The sequence below is a fragment of the Vanessa atalanta genome, chromosome 10, assembly GCF_905147765.1.
Source record: "Vanessa atalanta chromosome 10, ilVanAtal1.2, whole genome shotgun sequence".
Classification (NCBI taxonomy): Eukaryota; Metazoa; Arthropoda; class Insecta; order Lepidoptera; family Nymphalidae; genus Vanessa; species Vanessa atalanta.
Window position 1 is genome coordinate 7,833,198 of NC_061880.1, and position 22,328 is coordinate 7,855,525.

Consider the following 22,328-nt stretch of genomic DNA (forward strand, 5'->3'; position numbering starts at 1 on the left):
GAGGTGTAACACCAGAGTCCACAGTCCACGTTTGTTTTCATAATAGTCAAAGGGGGCCACCCGTTTTTGTATTGGGGCCCGAGAAGGCTAGTAATACAACTGCTAAATTACCTTATACTAAACCCCGTTGTCCATATCTCAAACATTGATAAAAGCCGAAGTCCTCTACAGTATTTAATTTCATATTTATGGGTGATGTATTTTAAAACCTATGTTATAGCTGGCTTATACTTATAGAACTGAGGAGTCTGAATACCGATTTTCATATTTCAAACATTGAAAAAAGGCGAACGTCAAACGCTTATCATCGCCTGTTGTAATTGGGCATTCTCTCATTGTCTATTTAACCTCCTTAAGAGGTGAATTTTGAAAAAACCTTTTTTATTGCCTACTTAATAAGATTTTTTTCAGGAAAATTTAATCTTGTTAGGATTCATCGTTGTATGCTGTGAATAATAAATGTGGCAGTCAATCATTTTTAAATTTTATTCAAAATAAAATAAAAGCCTTAACACAAATTCCCGCGTCAATAATGTCAAAGTCAACCTACTCACAAAAATTCATCCCCCATAAACTCCTAATATTATATTTTTAAACAGAGATGCTTAATGAGATTTGATTGAAAAGAATTAAATAATAAGTATTTTAATTTTATTTATAAACATTTAATTTATGTTTATTTTAGAATTATCAAAAAAATTAAAGAAGGTGAGCTGAGGAAACAAAATATAACAAAAAGATGTTAAAGCTTAAAGCTTGTTTATTTTTTCAGTTTTATTTTACTTTTCCACTGACGGCGATCATGTGATCGTCGTTAATCAAATCGTTACTGCTCCATTCGCCTCACCCTAGTAGGGTAGAGTCGATAATTACATTTTATTATATCAAAACCTTGATATTATAATTAGTGACGAAATTTCGTGCAATCATAATCTCACTGGTGGAATTGTAATATGAAGATTTTGTTAATAATACTGTTATTGAAGACATATATACTTTTTATTATATAATAAAAAATATTATAATAATTAAATATACTTATTTATTTGGTTTGATATTTAGAAGAGATATTCGTTTCGACGACGAATATCTCTTCTAAATATCAACGAAAAAAAGATTATCCAATATTATAATGTCATTATTTTTATGAGACCAAATTAAATAAATATTATCATAAAGGTGTTTGAGGCAGAAGAAACGCGTCGTACTGAAAACGCATAAGTATATTATTTATTTACCGTGGATTAAGCTAAGCTAAAGATTTAAGATCTAAGCGTTGCAGTATAAATGCATCAATTCAGTCAAAACTTATTATTAGGTCCTCCTTCATATAATTAATTATGTATGGTTATTTTTAAATATCCAAATAATTTTATAAAATATATTTTGTTTTTAGCTGGAGGAAATCAAATCGAAAGAGCGAGTGATAATACAGCTGAAGAGGGAGGCGGCCCGGACAGCGACGAATGAACAGGTTAGTCTTATTAAAAAAATTAAGATGTTTTTTTTGAATGTTTGAATTATTCGTTTCTATACAATTACAAATGTGATAAAAAATGCGCGTGAGAAGCGTATTTTCCAAACGGGATTACTTATTTCACTTTTTATAGTATTAAGTAACCATTCCTGCATTAATATTCTAGTAAATAAAATAAAACTCGTTATAAGTACCTACTTATTTTAGTAACGATATAAGTTACTTATGAAACTGAACACCATGTAACTCAGCTCATAAACATGGCTTCCCATATTACAAGATCCAGGTAAATCTCAAAGAAAGCCCTACAGTGATTATGGTTTTCCTGTGGCATAATAAATTTAACCATGGCATAAAGTTTTTTTTTAAATTAATTGACGTTGATTCTTCGGCGCACCGTTATCATTCAAATAATTTAAATAAGGAATGACATTTATTTTATGACTAAAAATAATTATATAACTGTAATGATGTATGTAAATACATTCTTGTTTTTAATTTTAATCATAGAAAACAGTAATTTTATAATTGTATTATAAGAATCAAACACACCTGCGCCATTAGCATATGGCTTTGACAGGTGTAATTGTAGCGTAATGGATCGTCTTTTCTTAGGGCTATATATGTTGTATATGTACATATAGAGAATATGACTTATAGTTCACAAGCAGGCATTTCGTATGTCTAGTAAGACATATTTCATTTCATCAAATTTATTCTTACTTATAAAGGAGACTTCATGTTCTTTGATTTAGGGATTGGTGTAAATTTTAGTGTTTCTTGCGATGTAAGTCTCAAAAACGTTTATAATCGAAATCGTTCACAGCTTATCACCGTACGCATTCAAACATAAGAATATTTGCTTGTTTTTAAAAAAATAAACACTGCGCTACTTTTTCTTAGAGTGAGTTTAGATTCGTTGACTTTCACACTAGATTCGTGGCACACCCTTTAACACTTCATACTTGAAGGTATTTTGGGTATTCCCAGAAATACCGATCGCAATGTTATGGAGAAGAAGTTGTGTGAAATGCGTAAACAGCTCGAATTCATAATTAAAAATTTAAACTATTGTAACCATTTCTTTTTATTTTAATGAAACATACAATATGCAGCGGCGCGGCGGTTTGAACCTTTTATTATTCAAGTTAAAACATAAGATATGAGTAAAAAGTAAATGGTTTATACAGATAGAGGTTATAACAAAAACATCGTGTAAGTTTCCATTGGTTATACATTTTTCTTGTAATAAATAATTGTAAAAACAAATGACAGCTGATTAGCACGAATACATTATGGTACATAAACATTGACTTGAATTAAAGATGTAGAATTGCTCTTAATAAGGAAAAGTATTAACGTATCACATATGTATATGCTTGTACTAGCTGTGCGTCTGACATTAATTTCAATAAATATTTGGCAAGTTTTCTTTGACATTCGTTTATAGTGGGTATGTATTCTAAGCAATTCGGGAAACCATTTAGATTTTGATTGTTGTACATAAAAAGAAACAGTATTTGATTTGTTAGTAGACCTATTCTGTACTCGAGACTCATCTCAGAACAAGAGTGTGAAGTATCATAATGTGGTATGCAACATTGACTATAAACATTATAAAATATAAAGGATATACGTATCAAAACGACGTAGTACCGTAAGTCGGTTGGGAAAATTTCATAAGTGAGATATAAAGTGAATTCTTACAGAATAGCCCTGTAGATTTGAAATGTAGCCCAAAATCTGATTCATTGTTTGCTGTACAAAAAAAACTGCTGTTAAGTGTAGATCAATTTTGTCTCTAAGTGTCCCTTGTAAAGAACTTTTGGAAGCAGTTAATTGTCCGTTAAGTGGGTACGCACTTAGACCGCACTTTTTGGATCACAATACGTTTTCTCACGAATATTAATATTAAAAAATGCAACAAACAATCATAATTACAAATATCTCTAACTTAAGATGTTTGGATCTCAGAAATAAGACAGGATAATATCCAGTGTGGACGAGAGGAATTCGTAAATCATGTGAAATCGCCTCGGGATAGCAATTAGATGGGAATCCAGTTCGTTCCACGTTATTTAAAACAATTATAATCAATCTTTTTACATATTTCAAACGTATTACTAAGGAATAATAATAATAATATGGAACGCTGTACAACGGTATTTTTATTTTTAAATAAGGAAAATATACTTATCGCTTACATATTACTGCATTGTATAAATATTGATATTAATTAAATATTAAACATATGTTGAAAGCAAGTCATTCTAAAACGTGGATTTAGTTGAAAACAAAAACTGTCATACTTAAATTACGAAAATATTTTGAACTTATATTTTAGTGATATCTATTTATAAAAAAGGTTTTATACATAAATATGTCAAGGAAATAATAAAAAAAAAAAAATATTTATAACTAGCTGTCGCCCGCGTTTTTGGGGTTGGTCACTTGGTGCTTCCTTTATACAAAATTTTATCAAATTTGGTTAAGTGGTTTGTCTGTGAAAGAGTAGCAGACAGACAGACATACATTACTTTCGAGTTTAAAATATTCGTACACATATTATAAAGATGAAATATAAAAGCGATCGTGCTTAAAAATCTTCCTCCTTTCTTTCAATATTCATCTCTAATTATATATTAAGAGTACAATTAAAGGTCGTTACGTCAGTTAATATTATATGTACCTATATTTTCGTTTACACACTACATTTTGATGTATATACTAGAAAAATTATCAATTGATGATTTAATCTCCGAATCATCAATCTATATAGGAGAGCTTTTACTTAAAAATAGGACATGCATAGGTTGCTGCTTCATTGGTCTAGTGACTAACTTACTTCGCCTAGGATCTCGAGGTCTAATCTCGGGCGCGGGCCAATAGAAAGCTTGTAAAGGGTTTGGCTGTCAAGAAATTGTCAGCAGGCCGAAGGTAGGCAATTGGTTCGAACAGAATGACTCAGAATGTGCGTTTAGTGTTTTTCTAGTAGGACCCTTTTCTAGTAGTAGTATTTGTTTTAAATTTAGGGTATGAATAGTTTTCATCATATTTACAAATAAATTACAGTGTACGTTTCTTATCGGCACTTGACCGTTTATGCTCTGTAACGAGTTTTAGGTTATTTCTACGTAACATTTGTTGTTTGTGTTCCATGAACATATTTCATATTTATGATTTATTTTATTAAAAATTCAGAGAAAACAGCAGTAAACTTTCTGAATAAATTGGTTTACATTTTTTTTACGGGTATTGTCCTTAGTAACGAACTGTCAAAAATTATGTTGATAGAGTTACAAAGTAATAGAGTCTGTAAAATTTTACTAATTAATATAATAAGAACGTAAAAAATATGTATTTATGAATCTAAATTATTTTCGTAGTGAAATCTACATTTTAACTGTTTATTCATTATCCTTTTTTTCCAGTATCTTATTTACCAGACAATTAAACTAGTAATGTTATATTGGAGAATAATATACATTCAGTGAAATTTGAAAATTAATCTTTGTGATGTGTTCAAAACTTAGCTCTGATGCAATTTAAATTCAATTAAAGAATAGAATAACACGATAGCCTGAAACTAAAACTCGGGGCAGATAATTAATCGGTTTGTCCTCCTAGATTCGGGACTGATTAAGGTTTTTTACCATTTCTAATACTAAGAAATAATTAACATTTTCATTGACACATCACAGCAGTTCATAATAAGTGATAAAATAAACTTTTATATATATATATATATATATATATATATTTGTAGAACACAATTGACCAACTTTGATATAGGTAATATTTTTAAAATTTTACATTTCATTTTAATATGTAATTCATTACAAATTCTGACCTATATAAACAAATAATTATGTAATTAATAAGTTGTGGAAAAAATCGTACATTATCATACGCATACGTGTTGTTGCGCTCTATTGCACCGGCTTTACCAACGAGTCATCAGACAGACCGATCCCGGTTACCGCGGAGAGCGCACGCGCGAAGCTATCATAAAATCCAACTGATATTTTGCCCCCGCGTATCGTTTTCAAATACAATAGCTTCATGTGCAAGACTAAAAATTAAATAACATATATAATCTGTGACTTGGTGTTTAATTTTTTTTTTCTTTTAATTCACTGTGTTTTTAATTAGTTTTATTGACTGTGGCTGTGTGGTGACCGTTGAGTCGTGATCAAACGCTCATTATTTGTGCGACTTTGTATTTCGGATTTACTTTCTATTACTGTAAGTACCTGTTTTATTGTTTATGTTTATCACTCATTAGTAGAGAAAGTCGAATTTGTGTTTCACCGATTTGGATATGATCCCATTGGCATACTTTACGAGCTCCACCAGTCAAACGAGTTGCAGGTCAATATTTAAACGAATCTCATCGTCGCCGACGAACTTGTTAGTTAAATATTAACTTTGGTGAAAAGACGAACCTCAAAGTTTGGGACTCAGTGGCATTTAAACTATACTTTTATCTAAAGATTAAATTTTTCGATGTAAATGCACCGAGATAAAAGCTGCAGTAACTCTTCTTTGAGTGACTGTTATTTATATATTAATAATTTAAACGTCTAAAAAGAAGTAAGTAGTTTTACATAACATAACATCTACTTACTCTGTTTCTGTCTGATAGATCATTCTTTAATTTTTATTTTTAGTTAAGGTTATTGACATTACCTTCAAATTATTGTTAAGTGTCCGAAAAATTATTAAAAACGAACCGAGGATTCGAATTTTTCAATATTATTAAATGTAATTCCAATTTTGAATGCAAGTTAAAACTAATTTATTGTTATATCTCGAAACGCTCGTATCCAATGCAGGTAACTAGAATTCAAATGGACAGTTTATTCAAAACGGATAAAAACCGGTTAATATTTGGATTTTGGATACGTGAACAGATTTTATAAGCTGTTTTTGTTAATTTAAAAATTATATGTATAATGACAATTTTATTTAATGTTTATTTTTTATATATCTACATATATTTATTTCAATGTAAAACTTTATATTATAATTGTATTATCTGCTAATAGTTAAATTTGAATACAGAATTTTAATTTTTTCGCATTAATTTTTTTATATTGCAAATGACAGAAGATTTGCCGAAACATTGACCTTTTAATAGTATATTTATTAAGGAGGGAAGTGGCTCATAACATTAAATGGCGATAAAATGTGAAAGTAATGATAAGTATTTAGATTAAACTTAAGGAAATGAGTTTAAAATAATGCCTCATTAACTCCAGCCTCTTCCAAGAACCATTAGCACGATCCTTCAACGTACACTGGTCTTAAGATGTATATAGGTATACATTAATGTGCCTGTATCCTGTTTTAATCTTGATGGAACTAAAATACAGATTATATTTTTTTCACTGATAATATTAACAAGAAAGGTAATTATATTATACCGGCGTTTTTTTTATAAAATTCAAATTATTCTTATTCTACTATTTTGTAAAGTATAATTTAAGTCTGTGGGCGAAATTTCTCTATTTTGAATGATTATAAGTTTCGTTCCTCTTTTAGTTTGAAAATACATAATATTTATTAAATATTTTAATACTATACAATAATTTTATTAATATACTTAGATGAATGTATCGTGTGATGGTATTATTGAATGGCGTATGACGATTTGTAAAGATAACGCCTAAAAATCATCTGTCGTGTTATGCTTTTTTTTCCTCATTTATCACGTCTATATGTACAAAGAGTAACATTTATTTAGGTAGATGCTTTAACATTACTTAACAAGAGAGATGTTAATTAAAATCTCATACTATTACTTGTACATTACCCATTTCGTTTTATTCCATTAAATAAGTACAATTTTGACGATCGAACAGAAAAAAATCCATAATCGATTTTAATTCTTAACACTATAATAATAACAACGATATTCGCACACTTAACTATGGAATAACCATATTATAAGTGTCTACCATAATAAATAACTGTCATTCACTCAGTCTGTTCGCTCGTAAAGAACTTTCTACATCTTTGAAGCGTTGTACACTTGTAATAATCGTGCTTTCATGTGTTACAAGCTTTATTGTAATACGATTATTCTTAGTTATCGTGAAATTATCGGCAGATTCAACGTATTTACGTCCGTACATAAATTATGTATTAACTTGATTTGTATAAATATTTACATTAAAAAATCTTTTACAGGATATAGATCAAATTTAAAAAAATACAATTAACAATTAGTTACTAAATATAATTAATCTTCTCTATACAAGTGTTGCTACTTACATTATTTGTTTATAAACATATTTTTTATTATTATTTATTTTTATTATGTAGATGAAGTGAAGTATGTAAGATTCATAAATATAAGAAGCCTAAATTAAATTAAGACTATTAATACCAAATAGTTTTTATTACTTTAGCTTAAATACTTTCATCGAAATATGAATGATTAAAAAAAAACGATAGTTCTACAATTAAGTGTAAAACAATTAATTTGTTTCAAACATTAATAACTTTTATTATCAATAATAATAGGTATACTCCTATGGACAGTGAAAGTAGTGAGGTGTATTAAATACATGTGGGTCAAAATTTCAATTAAATTAATTTGCCGATGATTGATGATGGGAAGCGAAATTTTGGGCAATCGGCCGTATTACATTTTTTTTTTTTTTGTTAAATCATGCGAAGTAATGTACGAGCCATGTGTAAGGGAAATAATATTATGGAAAACTATACTTGAAAGACCTTCTGGCAAGTTAACATAGGGAAGGAGATGACGTCACTAGATGTGATAAAGAATCCATTTTCATTATAAGTAAACGTTGTTTTCAATAAGAGTTTTGATTTACTTGGTGGTAACTTTTTGTGCAAGCCTGTCGGGGTAGGTACCACCCACTCATCAGATATTTTATCGCCAAACATCATTACTAAGTATATAGTAAGTCGTGTTCCGATTTGAAGTGTGATTGAGCCAGTGTAACAGGTAGAAGGGACATAATATTTTAGTTCCCAAGGTTGGTGGCGCATTGGCGAAGTAAGGATTGGTTAATATTTCTAACAGCACTATTGTCCCCACTCACGCTACCCGGTGGTGACCACTTACCATCGGATGCCCAATTTGCTCGTGCGCCTAACTATATCAGATTTTTTTTTAACGTTTAACGTTATTAGCAACTGTTCATTTTATTTTTAAATTATGTTTGGAATATCGAACATAATTAGACTAGACGACAACCGTATGTACACTAGAGTCATGGTACATGCTCAAAACAAGGAGAGGTGGTCTATAACGAGTATTAATACATTTACGATCGGCTACTTCTGCGTAGTCACTTTACAGAGCAGAACATATTTAATTATTTACAAGTAATAAATAAAGTTATTTACAAAGGATTTTTTGATACTTTAATTTTAATCGTTTTGAAAAAATGGTAATTATATCATATACGTTAACATTAGTGACTCCATTAGACTATACAATATATTATCTCTTCTTTCATTCATCAAGATTTAAATCACATCACTAATCTTCTAACATGGCACAAATAATAAAATTTCAGGTATGCATAATAACTGCTATTGCCTTCTGTGACGTGCGCACTGCGCACGCGCTAATAAATAGTACAAAATATTCTGTAAATATCACGTGCAATGGAGAAGACACGAAGGAGTATGAACGGTTTATAGATTTCGTGTATACTTGTGATGACGTACAATTAAGTATCAACGAGATAATATAATGTTTAAGTTTATTAATAATTGTACCCCAAACGTTTCTATATTATATAACATAATTTTCAAGGCGATTGTCGAATTTTTATAGCAATGATAGCAGGTTTGAGTTAAAAAAAAACTAATTTTAATAATTAATTAATTTCAGCCTTTAATATAAATATAGATAGTTGTTATAAAGGTGCGATTAATATTGATTATGTATTTTCAGTGTCAAGGACTAATTATTAATTGTAAGCCTTATCTAATCAATTAAATATACTTCATTGAAGTAGCTTTAAGTTATTTTAACATAGAGTATATGACGACAACTGGAAATGAGTATTCTGCCTAGAAATATTAGCAAACGAAATTATTTAAAATTACTTTCAGTACAGTTCAATTTAGATATCCAGTGTGAAAATTAATAAATATTAATATGAAGATTTATCTCCATATATTTTTGTAAATAAAAATTATAATTGTGACCTTTGCTTCATTGCTAGGGGTGGAAAAGAAGTTTCGAGATGATTTTATTTTGCGGCTTACTCTCGTTAGGTAATTCTACCGAATCGGTGATAGAGTTTTAATAAACAACAAGCGAGTTATTCTTCTGTATTCATATAGTTGTTTCACATAATTATACTAAATTATCTCTAAAATCTCTTCTATTAATGTATTCTTTTAGTCCATGTAAACTTGGATAATGTGAACCATTTGCTGGACGGAGTGAAAATTTTAAATATTCGTTAGTTAAATGGAGATGAAATATGAACATAACAAGATTTTTTTTTATCTATAAGAGAGGTTAAGATAACATCGATAAGATAAGCGTGCACTATAGATAACTGACGTTAAGTAAGTGAAAATGCAGTACTGATAAGTATATTTGTCTAAGATCGTAATGCGGTAACATCATAATTGCGTTGATTTTTTCGTTGAATTCGGTTACAAAAGTCACAAAGTCATATTCTTATTACCTATTTAACATAAAATCTATTTATATTCTTGCTATCCAAAGAGTTTTCATATACAAAATGAATTATTTACAATCATTTATTAGCATTTGTAGTAACGATATAGTCATTATTATATGATGTTTGAAAAATGTAGAATGTCAAAAAAGGTTTTATTGTTTTAGGCTGTACTTCTTACGTCAGGAAATATTAAAAAAAAAGTAGTTATCATTGTCTGTGTTTTTTTTTATCTGTCTCGATTAACTACCGTGGGAGTAAGACATTGAGGTCGAATCCGCTTACCATTCGTTCAATCACTCATCTAATTACCTCGTTGGTATAATCGCGATTCGCGACTCCGAAAGGAAACATTGGATTGTTTTTTTTTTTAATTCTATTGTGTTGTATTTGCATTCAATGGCCTATGAATGTGTTCTTACGAGTGATTGTCTGTGGACGTCTCGTGTTTTGATGTACGACTTTCCGTGAACTCGGATGTGTTTATTGTTTAGAAAAACAATAGCTATAAATATTTATAATTCAAAATGTCTAATAATTTAATGTATGGTTTAAAACTCCTTATTTTGGTATTTTATATAATAGTATCTAAATATAAAATATATGAATTAAAACTTGATACGACATTTTGTTAACATTTTGTATAAAAAAAAATGCCGATTTATGAATTATATTATTTATTTCATAATTATTATACTATGTTAAACTATGCTCGAATATAAACTGATTTGTACAAATATTAGAATATCTCATTTTTGGTATGAGGGCTAATTAAATTTTATTGCTATATGACCATAATCTGACTATGCTTTTAAAGTAAAACAAATAATTTCTATAATTATATCTAAAATCTTAAACTATATTTGGTTCTATGTCTTGCATATATTTACACCGAGGAAATAATAAATAGATTCCCTTATGTGAGATATGGCCAATTTATCACGCTTGTTATGTAGTGCCCCACAATAGAGCGCGTGCCCATTCTTAAGGAACCAATGTCGATTCATCAGGTCTTTTACCATCATCACTACGTAAGAGGGGTCAATAATAGCATATATATTCAAGAACCCTTATTGTTACATAATTAGAGAACCGTGACAGGAAAGCTTGTACACCTAGACTGTGTAAGCGGAATGAGTCTTACCTCTTTTCGATACTGAAAGCACAGTGGTGTTCCCAGAAATAGACCCTTTTCTAAAAGAAAAGTACCATGGTAAGCAATTAATAATATTCCTATTTACCTATCCTATTAAGCCTAATTCTTGTACTAGAATTGGTAACAAAAAAAAAAGAGTTCAGGATCGTACCTGTGACTACGAGTACATCGCTTGGCGGCCCGTAAATATTCCGCTATTGACGCTTCACTAACGCTTCACTACCTATTGCTACGCGAAATTATTAAAATTCCTATGTCTCTATTAATAAAAGTATATGATAGAATAAGTTTACTATTATTCCGACCTGAAGTAAAATATAAACAAATACATATTTTATAGTTTTACATAGGATAGAGTAATGTATATAGATTTATTTTGTTAATAAAAAACAAATCAATACTAATGTATGTTTGATTATATGAATTATGAAATATTTATAAAAATCGATCATTTGACCGACAAAGTTCTGTTATAATACACGTAATTATGTACAGTTTATTAATCAAACTAGGTTTGAATAATAAATTAACATCCGTTTTTAAGTATTATAATCTCATTAAAAACAGTCACATCCGTGCTTTTTGCTCTATTTTAATCATTGAAATCCTGTTTTTTTAAAGAGCTAGACAATTTTTAGTTAATAACTCACTAACTTTATATATAATTAAAGCCTATCGCTCATTGATTGATTTTTAACGGAAATTTAGCTTGATTGTCTTGACTATAACCTTATATAATATGTATTAAAATTGTCTACGTCCGTATGATAAGCATTTTGCTTAGTAGTTTGATTAGAATATACGTAACGAGTGCATACCCTTAAAATTCATAGTAATGTCTGAACCGGATCAATGCGTTTTATGAGTTTATAACGTATTTTTCATCGATGCAGCCCAATTTAAAATCGCGTGTCGTGCGCCGGCCTCGGCTTTTTGCATTAGAAATCGTACATACGCAATTCAGACATTATTTCCTTTATACTAATTGAAAACTAGTTCGTGATCCACATTAAGTTCTAAAATCTCGCTAACAAGAACACTAAGTTTAATGTCTCATTTATTTTTTGCTCTTGAATTATAATATATACCTACATGTGTTAAAAATAAATTAACTAGAGCATATTAAAAAAAAACCGTAATCTTTTCTAAGATGAAAGATACCAAAAGATACTACTAATTATATTATTTATTATCTGTGTTATCTGTTTTACCAAATGGAACGACGAACTTTGAAAATCTAGATTAGAACTCATAGTTTGTAGATACAATTTCAGTTAAATTATTTGATGTCATATATTTGAAGTTTTATAATCTAAAGCTATCTTTAGATAATAAAACAAAAGCCAGATGGAGTGTTTTTAAACATTGTAGTGGAGCATCAAAAGCGAATACAAAATCAAGTATAAATACATATTCAATACGTCAATTAATAATTTAAATGTTAACACGCTTTTGTATTCCCTTTTTCTTAACTATAATCCGAGCGCTCAATCTGCCTTAAGTTAAAAAGTAGATTAATATTGTTTAATCTGGTGAAATCGTATCTTCCATATCTTGTGTTTAAAAATATAATTCAAATTTATTATGTGATAGAGCAAGTTAAAAGGTCTAGTAACGCAAGAACGAAACTAGAACTAGAACTTTTGATTTAAATATAAAATATATATTAGTACTAGTTTAAATAGTATATATTGTTTTGATTTAGTATATTTCAGAGCCAGTTTGTTTCGTAACTTAAAGGCAAATTTGTCCCACGTAATTGTGCCAACGTTTATGATAGGCGTTAGATATTTATAATACTTGAACTCAGTACTCGTGAAAGGTTTAACTTGTGAGGAAATGTGTACCTTTAATCCAGTTTCATAATATTTATGTTACACATTCATTAATTTATTATCATACGCAATTTGGTATTAATTGCCTTTTATGATATTTTTTAAACTTTTATAACTTTACCTAACAATATTTTTGACATTAATGCGTTTTTAATATGTCTAAGTAAATTATTAAATTTTCCTGATAGGATATTCTCCCGTAATTATTTTCTAATACTAGTGAAGAAAGTGTCGACTTGTTGATCACAAATGACATAGGCGGCTGCGGAAGTGGCTCTAATAGCACTGTGTTTATCTGAAGTCTGTATGCGTAATTTAGTGTCGCATAGTCGATTATGCCTCACGCGTTGGTCTAGACATTGGCACCAATATTAGCGACAGAAAGCTTATAAATTATTTTGATGTATTGTTTATTCTGACCACATTTATTATTATTTTGAAAAAGAAATGTCTGATCAAATGTTGGCAGAGAAATGCGTTTCAAACTCAAGTTTGTATACAAAGATGACGTGAAATTTAATTATTTCAATTATTTTAGGGTACAGGAAATAATATTAGGAAATACCAGTAGTCATGCATTGTTGAACACGTGTCTAGGACCAATGGGTTTGTGACATGGGCACTGAGTGAAAGGTCTGGCGGAACTAATATTGATTTCTGTGGTTTCGTTATGTCGCTAATGGACAGGTGCCATTAAGCACCGATGCTTCCATTAGGAAGTCATGTCTTGTGATCAAAGTTGGTAATTTGCAATGTATTATCTAAAAGATATATTCCTTATTCAAGTAAGCTCATACGGGATCATTAAAATCGTCATTTTGCAAAACTAAATCAGACAGATACGAAATGAAGGTTCACTAAGAAGAAAAAAGACAACTCTATTTATGTCCACAATTTTGACCGGAATTTGAGCAAATTTTGCTTCGAAATCGTTTCAGTCGTTTCTCAGTTATACCGTAATTAATGCATTGTATATTAATGTTCAATTACTAACGTTCGCCCACTTCCCGTTAACTTTAGGTCAAATTATTTGACACAAATTATTAATCCTTATCAAAATGAATAACACAATAATTCTTAAAGCTATCCGAAAATAACAATTACCGTTTACAATTAGTTTAGACTTTATGGCATATAACACGATGTTTCAACGTTTAAGAAAAAAAGTTGATTAATTGTTTAAATGTATACTAATCCTATTATACAGGTACACATCTTTATACTGTATATAAGTTATTATTTTTACTAACACCACAATATTAATCTATACTAATATTATAAACGCGAAAGTAGCCCTGTCTGTCACCTCGTCACGCTTAAACCGTTGAACCTATTTAGATGAAAATTACTATAAATATTTTAATTCCCTGGGAAGAATAGAGGCTATTTTTAATTATTCACTCCTCAAGGGAGGTAATATCCCCTATATTAAATAAGATGGTTTGTGTACGATAGGTGAAGTATAAAATTCGTGCGGGTAAAGCCGCATGTTCAGCTAGTATTTTAATATAAATATGAGGAGAAAACTCATGGATCGTTCAGTAAGATGTATTAATAGTACGTATCAGCGGATAGATCATTGCTATTATGATTGTTTTCTAAGTGATGTTCTTGGTTTTAAATTACAAATTACAATACCGCATAAGGTTTTACTCTATTGAGAGAGAAAAAATATACTTTACTATAATGAGCTTAGTTAAACTGTTATGTCATATTACTTCTATGTAAATATACAAAAAAAAGTTGTCACTGTTAAAGAGCAGCATACGAATATGCAATAAAAAAGGATTAAAAAAATGGATACAATTCAACCGATTTCGGAATACTTTTCTAATTTCTAAGAAATGTAGTAAACGTAAATTCCCACCAGGTAGAATAGTAATTTTTGAGTCGAACGTCCCAGCGAATGCAGTTTTGCTCACAGTATCAGAAATAAATATCCAAGTACACATATCTGTGGAAAGCGCGGGTTTATTAAAGGTCACACAAATCATACAACGGGCTATCCACTTTCCTCGTCTTTTACGTGTCAAGAAATAAATGAATACATATCATTGTACAATTTCGAAATTGGAAAACTATTGCATTTACGACAGATTTAGAAATTACGATTTCACAATTTTTTTAAAAGAAATGGACAATGTTTTAAAAATATGCTTTAGTTTACATCTTAATATTTGGCAAGATATAAGTGATAAATGATATTATTTAATATTCGGTAAGCTATAAATTTCAGCTCAAAAGTTATATTCCCTGCGTAATATGTTTTTTCGGCCGTAAGTAATTTTTTAAGTCCACCAGCAATTCCTGCTCAGAAAACTAAATCAAGAATTATCAGAAAATAAATAGATATTTGCCCAATTTGAAAATGTGTACATTTGCAATAAGTCTTAACATATAATTATTATTTGGTAAGCAGAACCATAAAATCATTCGGTTACAATCGCTTTGCATAAAAATATTTTTACAAGCTGTTATATCTAAGTTTGATTTAGCGGGAGTTATGTTTGATGAACACATTTAAGTAATTTGCTCATATTATAACAATTAAATGTCTAATGGAAATTTTAACTTTATAATTCATAAATAGACGTTGAATTATAAATAGTTTACTTAGCCAATAGTGATTATTAAAAAATGCTATAATGATTAAGAATTTCATAATTTCATTAGCGCAGCGTATCGCGTTTTACCGCGAAAATTGACTATGGAACGAGTTAAGTAGGTTTGTCATGTAACACTTTTTTATTTTAATCCACGAAATTCCAATTACTTGAATAACATCGTCGAAAAAACTAGATTTCGCAAAACAATTCGCGTGCCGTATGTAATTAAAAATTTTTGTAAATTTTAAGAGGATAGCCGTCAAGGAAGTTTTGTAATTGTTTTGAACGGATTGTTTATGTGTGTTTTTGCGTTAGTAAAAGAAAAAAAAAAAAAAAACATGTTTGCATATTGCTCATAAAAAACGTGCCAGTATTAAGTACGCTAGACATAAAAACTTATTACATTTGAAAATAAATTTACAAAATTAATATTTTGTAACACTCGGCTATTGACTATCGCAACAAATAAAAATTGTATTATCGTTCTACTAAATAATATGTCAATAACAAATTCATATAAACTTTCCTGTTATGCATTGATTTGAATAAAAAATCATTTAAAGAATAATAAAATTAGTTACATAAAAAACGTATTATAACAATTTAAAAGTCACTGAAATATTGATAAGAAGGCGTTGTGAAATTGAAACTACTGTCTCGAATTCGACGAAATTGTTATGTAAAGTAACTATTTCTATTACATATGACAAAATATCATGTTCTATAAATTCATTAACGTGATTATGCTGAATGTCATCATGCTTTAGTGACCTAGTGGTTTTATTAATAAAACAAAGAACCTAAGAAAATGTCACATAAAAATACTAACAAAACTTGTAACAAAAATATTTCTTAAGGTTAGGTACATCTAAACGTTCCTTTTTTTACATAAAAATATCATTGGTACAAGACTGTTATTAATTCAGCCATACCGAGGTCGTAAGAATTTTGCAAGCATTCACAAAATAAATGTAAAATATACTTACAAGACAAGCCGTGTCTTTTTTAAAAAGCACGTATGTAATCTTATTATTGTTAGTGCAGTCATGAGATTGTATTTAATAGTATAATCATCTCACTTGAGAATATTTCAAAGTATAACACATTAAGAAATATATTACAGTCAGCCTCAAACATATGTGAAGATGTCGAAATATTCAATGTGAATATAAATTTCTAAGAATGCGCTTACGATAAAATTTTATTAAGCTGACTGTACATGATTAGCTTTTACCTAATTTATGCGTATAAAAATATAGCTATGTATAACCAAAGAGTTTGTTTTTTGGAATGTGCTAATAAGATGATAAAAATATTTTTGCGATAAATAGTCCATTTATAGAGAATGCTTATTGATTAAGGTAATGTTTAGACGCTGAAACTCCGCAGAACAGCCAGTTTAGTATAATTATGTAAAATAATATTTACAAGATAAATATGATAAAACCAGCTATTCGATTCGACATCAAATGAGTATAATTTAATATGAGATTTATTTTAAGTAGTAAAATATAAACAGATATTTTAATGCGATCAGTATCATGCCAAACGATCTCTCTGCCCGCACTCAGTGCGAATACATCTTACCGTACATCCGCTCTATGCCTTCCTTTTTTTTCTTTTGTTTTTATGCGTGTTTTCAAAGTTATTAATAAATTAGAGTTAACTTATTCAAATTAAAATTCTTAAGCATTGATTTTGGATATTTATTAATGTTACACACAATTAGTGTGTTTGTTATAGTTTAGCAGTGTTCACTTGGAAAACGTCCTACGTGACATTTTTTATCAGACTACGTTGACATAATAAACTATATCTAAAAAATTATGCAACGTTTAATATAACATAACATATAATTATTATTTAATATACACACTAAAGCCGATAGTATAGCCATCATTGGCACGGTAGCACGAAACATCGATGGAATATAAAAAATACATTAAATTATATTTGTAATTAAGGTAATTAATTTTATTACTGTAATTACTTTAATGTGCAAATTAAATTAGACTACAAATGTAACGGAGCTATGTCAAAAAAAAAAATAATAGAAAAATAAAACGTTAAGAAAAAAAAAAGTAACAATTATGCAACATTTTTATGTTCCGCGATTTCTTGACTTATTGTGAATTAATTTTGATAATTCTATGTATGATGATAGGTATATATATCTCAAGATGTTAAAAATATTTCACCTTTAAGGGTGGAGTCTTGAAAAATTCTTTAAATTTCATTTACGAAAGCCTTTTAATTACATTATAAAAAAAAAAAAAAACGTTAGGAAAGTTTTGAAGGCGGTTCGTATTATTTATATTTGAACAAATCATTGATATTAAATCAAATTAAACGTTCCTTCCGCCTCTTATCTGATGTTAATGATTTAGACGGACATGTCAATTTTTTGCCTTAAATGATTCGTATTGGGTCCATGTCGGTGCAATGAACTCTGAAGGCGCTACGTTTCATAATCAGGCTATTGACTGACCAGTCGTTGCTACCCGATACACATGCCTAGCTTATGATTTATACTAGTAATTATGATTAAGGGCGCCACTAACGACAAGATTAGAATAAAAATAATAACATTAACATACATCAAATAATATATATTGAAAATAATCTTTACAATTATCTCAATAAAATGTGTACTAATTATAAAAAAAAACTAATAATAATGACCTTTTTAGTAACGCAGTGACATACGTTATGTTGCCAATGTTTGGTATAGTTACAAAAAATAATTTAGACATAATAAAATTATGATTCATTGTGTCAATATTTTAAGGAGAAGCAAGGTTGAATACGGTTTAAATACAAGCTAGTTTTTTAGTGGTGGGGATAAGTGATTCAACGCCCGAGAAGAATGGAAGCATACGAAAAGCATAATGGCATAACTGTCCCACTTTTCAATTGTTTTGACTTAAAAACGGTACATAACTGAAATGTCACTCAAAATCTGACGTTAATTTGTACGCATAAACACGATTAGGTATCATTAGTGGTTGTATGTAACAAGGTCGACTTTATAAGTAAACTGGAAACAGTTAAACATACACGTTTTATGGTAAATTTGAATCGCTATTACGTACCTAATTATTTGAAGTACTTAACATTAAATATCGTGTCGATTTAGTAAAGTTAAGTTAGCTACTTATGTTCAGGAAACCAGGGTAAACTTTTAAGTATAATTGACTCCTATCACTAATTTAAGTGATTGTTTTGAAAACGAATATTTTTTTAAATAGAGATCATATTGAATAAATTTCTTACTGTAATATTTATATGGGCGATGGTGACCACTTACCGTCAGATGGCTCATGTAGAAGAGAACTTGTTTTACTTGTGACAATTTTTTTTAAATTGTTTGCTTTATAGTATTTTATTATAATAGCCGTTTTAATAAAAACTTAATTATAATTGTATATAATTATTTAGTAAAATCGTGCCATTATTCCGTTCTTATACTACGGTGTGCGCGCATTTGTGTTGCTTAGTAACCGACTAATTGTCAAATACATAAATTATAAAGTGTTATAAATTAATTATATCCTATATAACGGAACTATATATTAGAAATTGTAGTATAACTCACTCTGTGTAATCGTAGATTATCTTACATTAGCAGCCTGTAAATTTCCCACTGCCGGGCTAAGGCCTCCTCTCCCTTTGAGGAGAAGGTTTGGAGCATAATCCACCACACTGCTCCAATGCCGGTTGGTGGAATACACATGTGGCAGAATTTCTTTGAAATAAGATACATGCAGGTTTCCTCACGATGTTTTCCTTCACCGCCGAGCACGAGATGAATTATAAACACAAATTAAGCACATGAAAATTCAGTGGCGCCTGCCTGGGTCTGAACCCGAAATCATCGGTTAAGATGCACGCGTTCTAACCACTGGGCCATCTCGGATCGATTATCTTAGACTACACATAATTAAAAATATGAATAAAATTAATTATTTTTCTATAAAAATACATCTATTCGAAAACAAGTAAATTGTTATTTGCTCAAACAAAAAGCTAAATTCTCTCTGTCAATGAAGAAGCTAATATAATTTTACTTTATTGAGAAACCGCCTTCGAGTCACCACGACGCCACCGTAACACCAGCTTTGCTCGTTTATCGCTTCGCGCACTTGCCTAAGTTTACCATATCCGTTGACTTTTATTGTAACTGTTCGTAGCGTAGAGTTATATAGCCTATAGCCGGCTTTATTTAATAAATGGGCTATTTAACACTAAAATCTTCATATATATATATGTATTTATATTCATAGCATTTAAATATCCTTAAAGATGAATTATAAAATCAAACTTTAAAATACATGACATTCTGTCTTACGAAAATATTGTGGTTAATGTATTTATGTTTTTCGTTACGGTAAAAATGATTTTGCTTCTCTTTGAAACAATGTTTATATAAGAAATACTTCAAACAATTTTATCTTTTGAGTGAATATATTATTAATTGTTGATGAATTCGCATTTAGTTTGCATGTTTTAATTTCTATAATCATGAACCAACACTTTCATTTGCTCTTTGTCATTTTATCTAATAAATCACTTGCGAAGTTGCGAGACTACTTTAATTACTTTGTAATTAATGAACAGTCCCACGGAAACAATTATGTTTTTTTGACATACTTGTTTTGTAAACGGTACAGCTGAACAATATGACGGTAAAAACGAGGATACTATTGTATATCTGTGGTTTCACTTAATCATAAAATTAATCTTCTTTTGTAATAAATTGGTAAAAATTAATAATATTTTTTTGTGAGTACCCAATAAACATATAACTTTTGTAAAGTTGAATACATTGCATAAGTTTATCAAAAAAAAAACTTTAAATAATAATATACTCTGAAATTGTATTACGTAAAAATGTTTGAAAAAATAAAAATTCATTTGAATGTATTATGATTTAAATGGTCAGGCTAATAAATGCACTGAGATTTTCGGTCTAGAAATTCTAAATCTTTGAGTTACGTAGTCAGCAGTTCTAAATCCTCTAAATATGTATTTACACTTCTATACATCGAAATCATGTAAAGCATAGATATTAAATGTCTTCTCCATTGTAAATTCTGTCAGACGGACTGATTATCTTTTTATATTTAGCAAAGTAAATGTTTTTATTTCTGGCAAGACATACATAAAAAGAAATTGACCAGACGACGCTCAAAAGACAGATCCGATCTTTATCATAAAAAAAAATCGATATTTTATTAAAAAAACGATAACCCTCACGCTAAGTTAACGACTGTATTACAATTAGTGATGTAACAACGATAAAAGCAATTAGATTTGAAACAAAATATCGGTATAGCATGCCATAGCTAGTGAAAGTGAACATGCATATAATATTGAATAACTCTTTATTTGTGTGATGGACTTTGTATAAATATTACCAGTAAAATTTATAAATATCAATCGTTCGATAGTAATTATTTTAAATTGCTGTGTCTTTATAACATTTTAATTAATGTTTAAGAGGCAACAGCTCAATGGTTTTCGGACTAGAAGGGGATAGATATATTCATGTCGACGGATTGATAATGATCTCATTTGGTTTTTTCGTCCTTGCTCCACGTACGAGTCTTTCGCCTGATTGGAGTGAAATATAGGAATATTATCAAGTTAATGGAAACAGGCATTCCTGTTGTATATTTCATATTGAATTATTTTTTTTACGATTAAAATAGTAGTTTTGTAGATACTAGTAGTTTAGTTTACGGGTGTTTAAAAAATGGTTCGAAGCGTTTTTCGTTTCTTAGACACCAAAAATAATGAAGAAAATTAAATATACATTAACCAATATTATTTATAAATAAATATTAGTTTTATCTCGTAATTTCATCAAATGTCGCTTTTATTTAAATTGTCGCTTAATGTATACTCTTTTCGTTATTTTTCATACACCTCCCAGCGGTTGCGGCTGCCAGGGTAGACTCATTGTTGAAAAGGCATAATATTATACATGTTGTGAACTGCCATAGGAATTATACTTACTAGCTGTGCTCGCGACTTCGAGTGCGTTTGAATTTATTCAAAAAGTTATTGTTGTAGCCTAACTCCTTATTACATCTGCTATCTGCCAGTGCAATTTCCGTCAAAATCGGTCCAGCCGTTCCAGAGATTAGCCGGAACAAACAGACAGACAGACAAAAATTCTAAAATTCTATTTTGGTTTATGTGCCGTGTATTCATACATATCCATTTAGTAAAAAGCGGTTATTTTAATATTACAAACAGACACTGCAATCTTATTATATGTATAGAAGATTATTTAGTAGACTTCGCACCGCAGTTTATGTATATGATTTATTAAGAAAGTTACACCATCCACTTCACATCGACACTAAAACACTTAAAATAAAAGTTAAACCAAATTACGATGTTACATCACTATAGTTGTAAACAACATTTGCATTGGCAAAATTATGGTATTTATATGCAATTGTAGAGCAATAACCCTAACTATAAGTGACAAGGAATTTTGAAATTATTGTATCTTACAAAAAATCACGTGAAAACGTCAAACATACTTCTCATTTAGCTTTTGTA

General features: G+C 29.3%; 1 protein-coding gene across 2 annotated transcripts in view; it reads left to right on the plus strand.

Annotated features, from left to right (window-relative positions):
* LOC125066971 (myosin-2) overlaps positions 1 to 22,328 on the plus strand; it is a 124,414-nt gene that overhangs the window by 13,088 nt on the left and 88,998 nt on the right. For both annotated transcript variants that reach the window (XM_047675310.1, XM_047675311.1), the window contains exon 4: positions 1,397 to 1,474. In XM_047675310.1, coding sequence (XP_047531266.1) covers positions 1,397 to 1,474 — 78 coding nt within the window. The remainder of the gene's footprint in view (positions 1 to 1,396; positions 1,475 to 22,328) is intronic.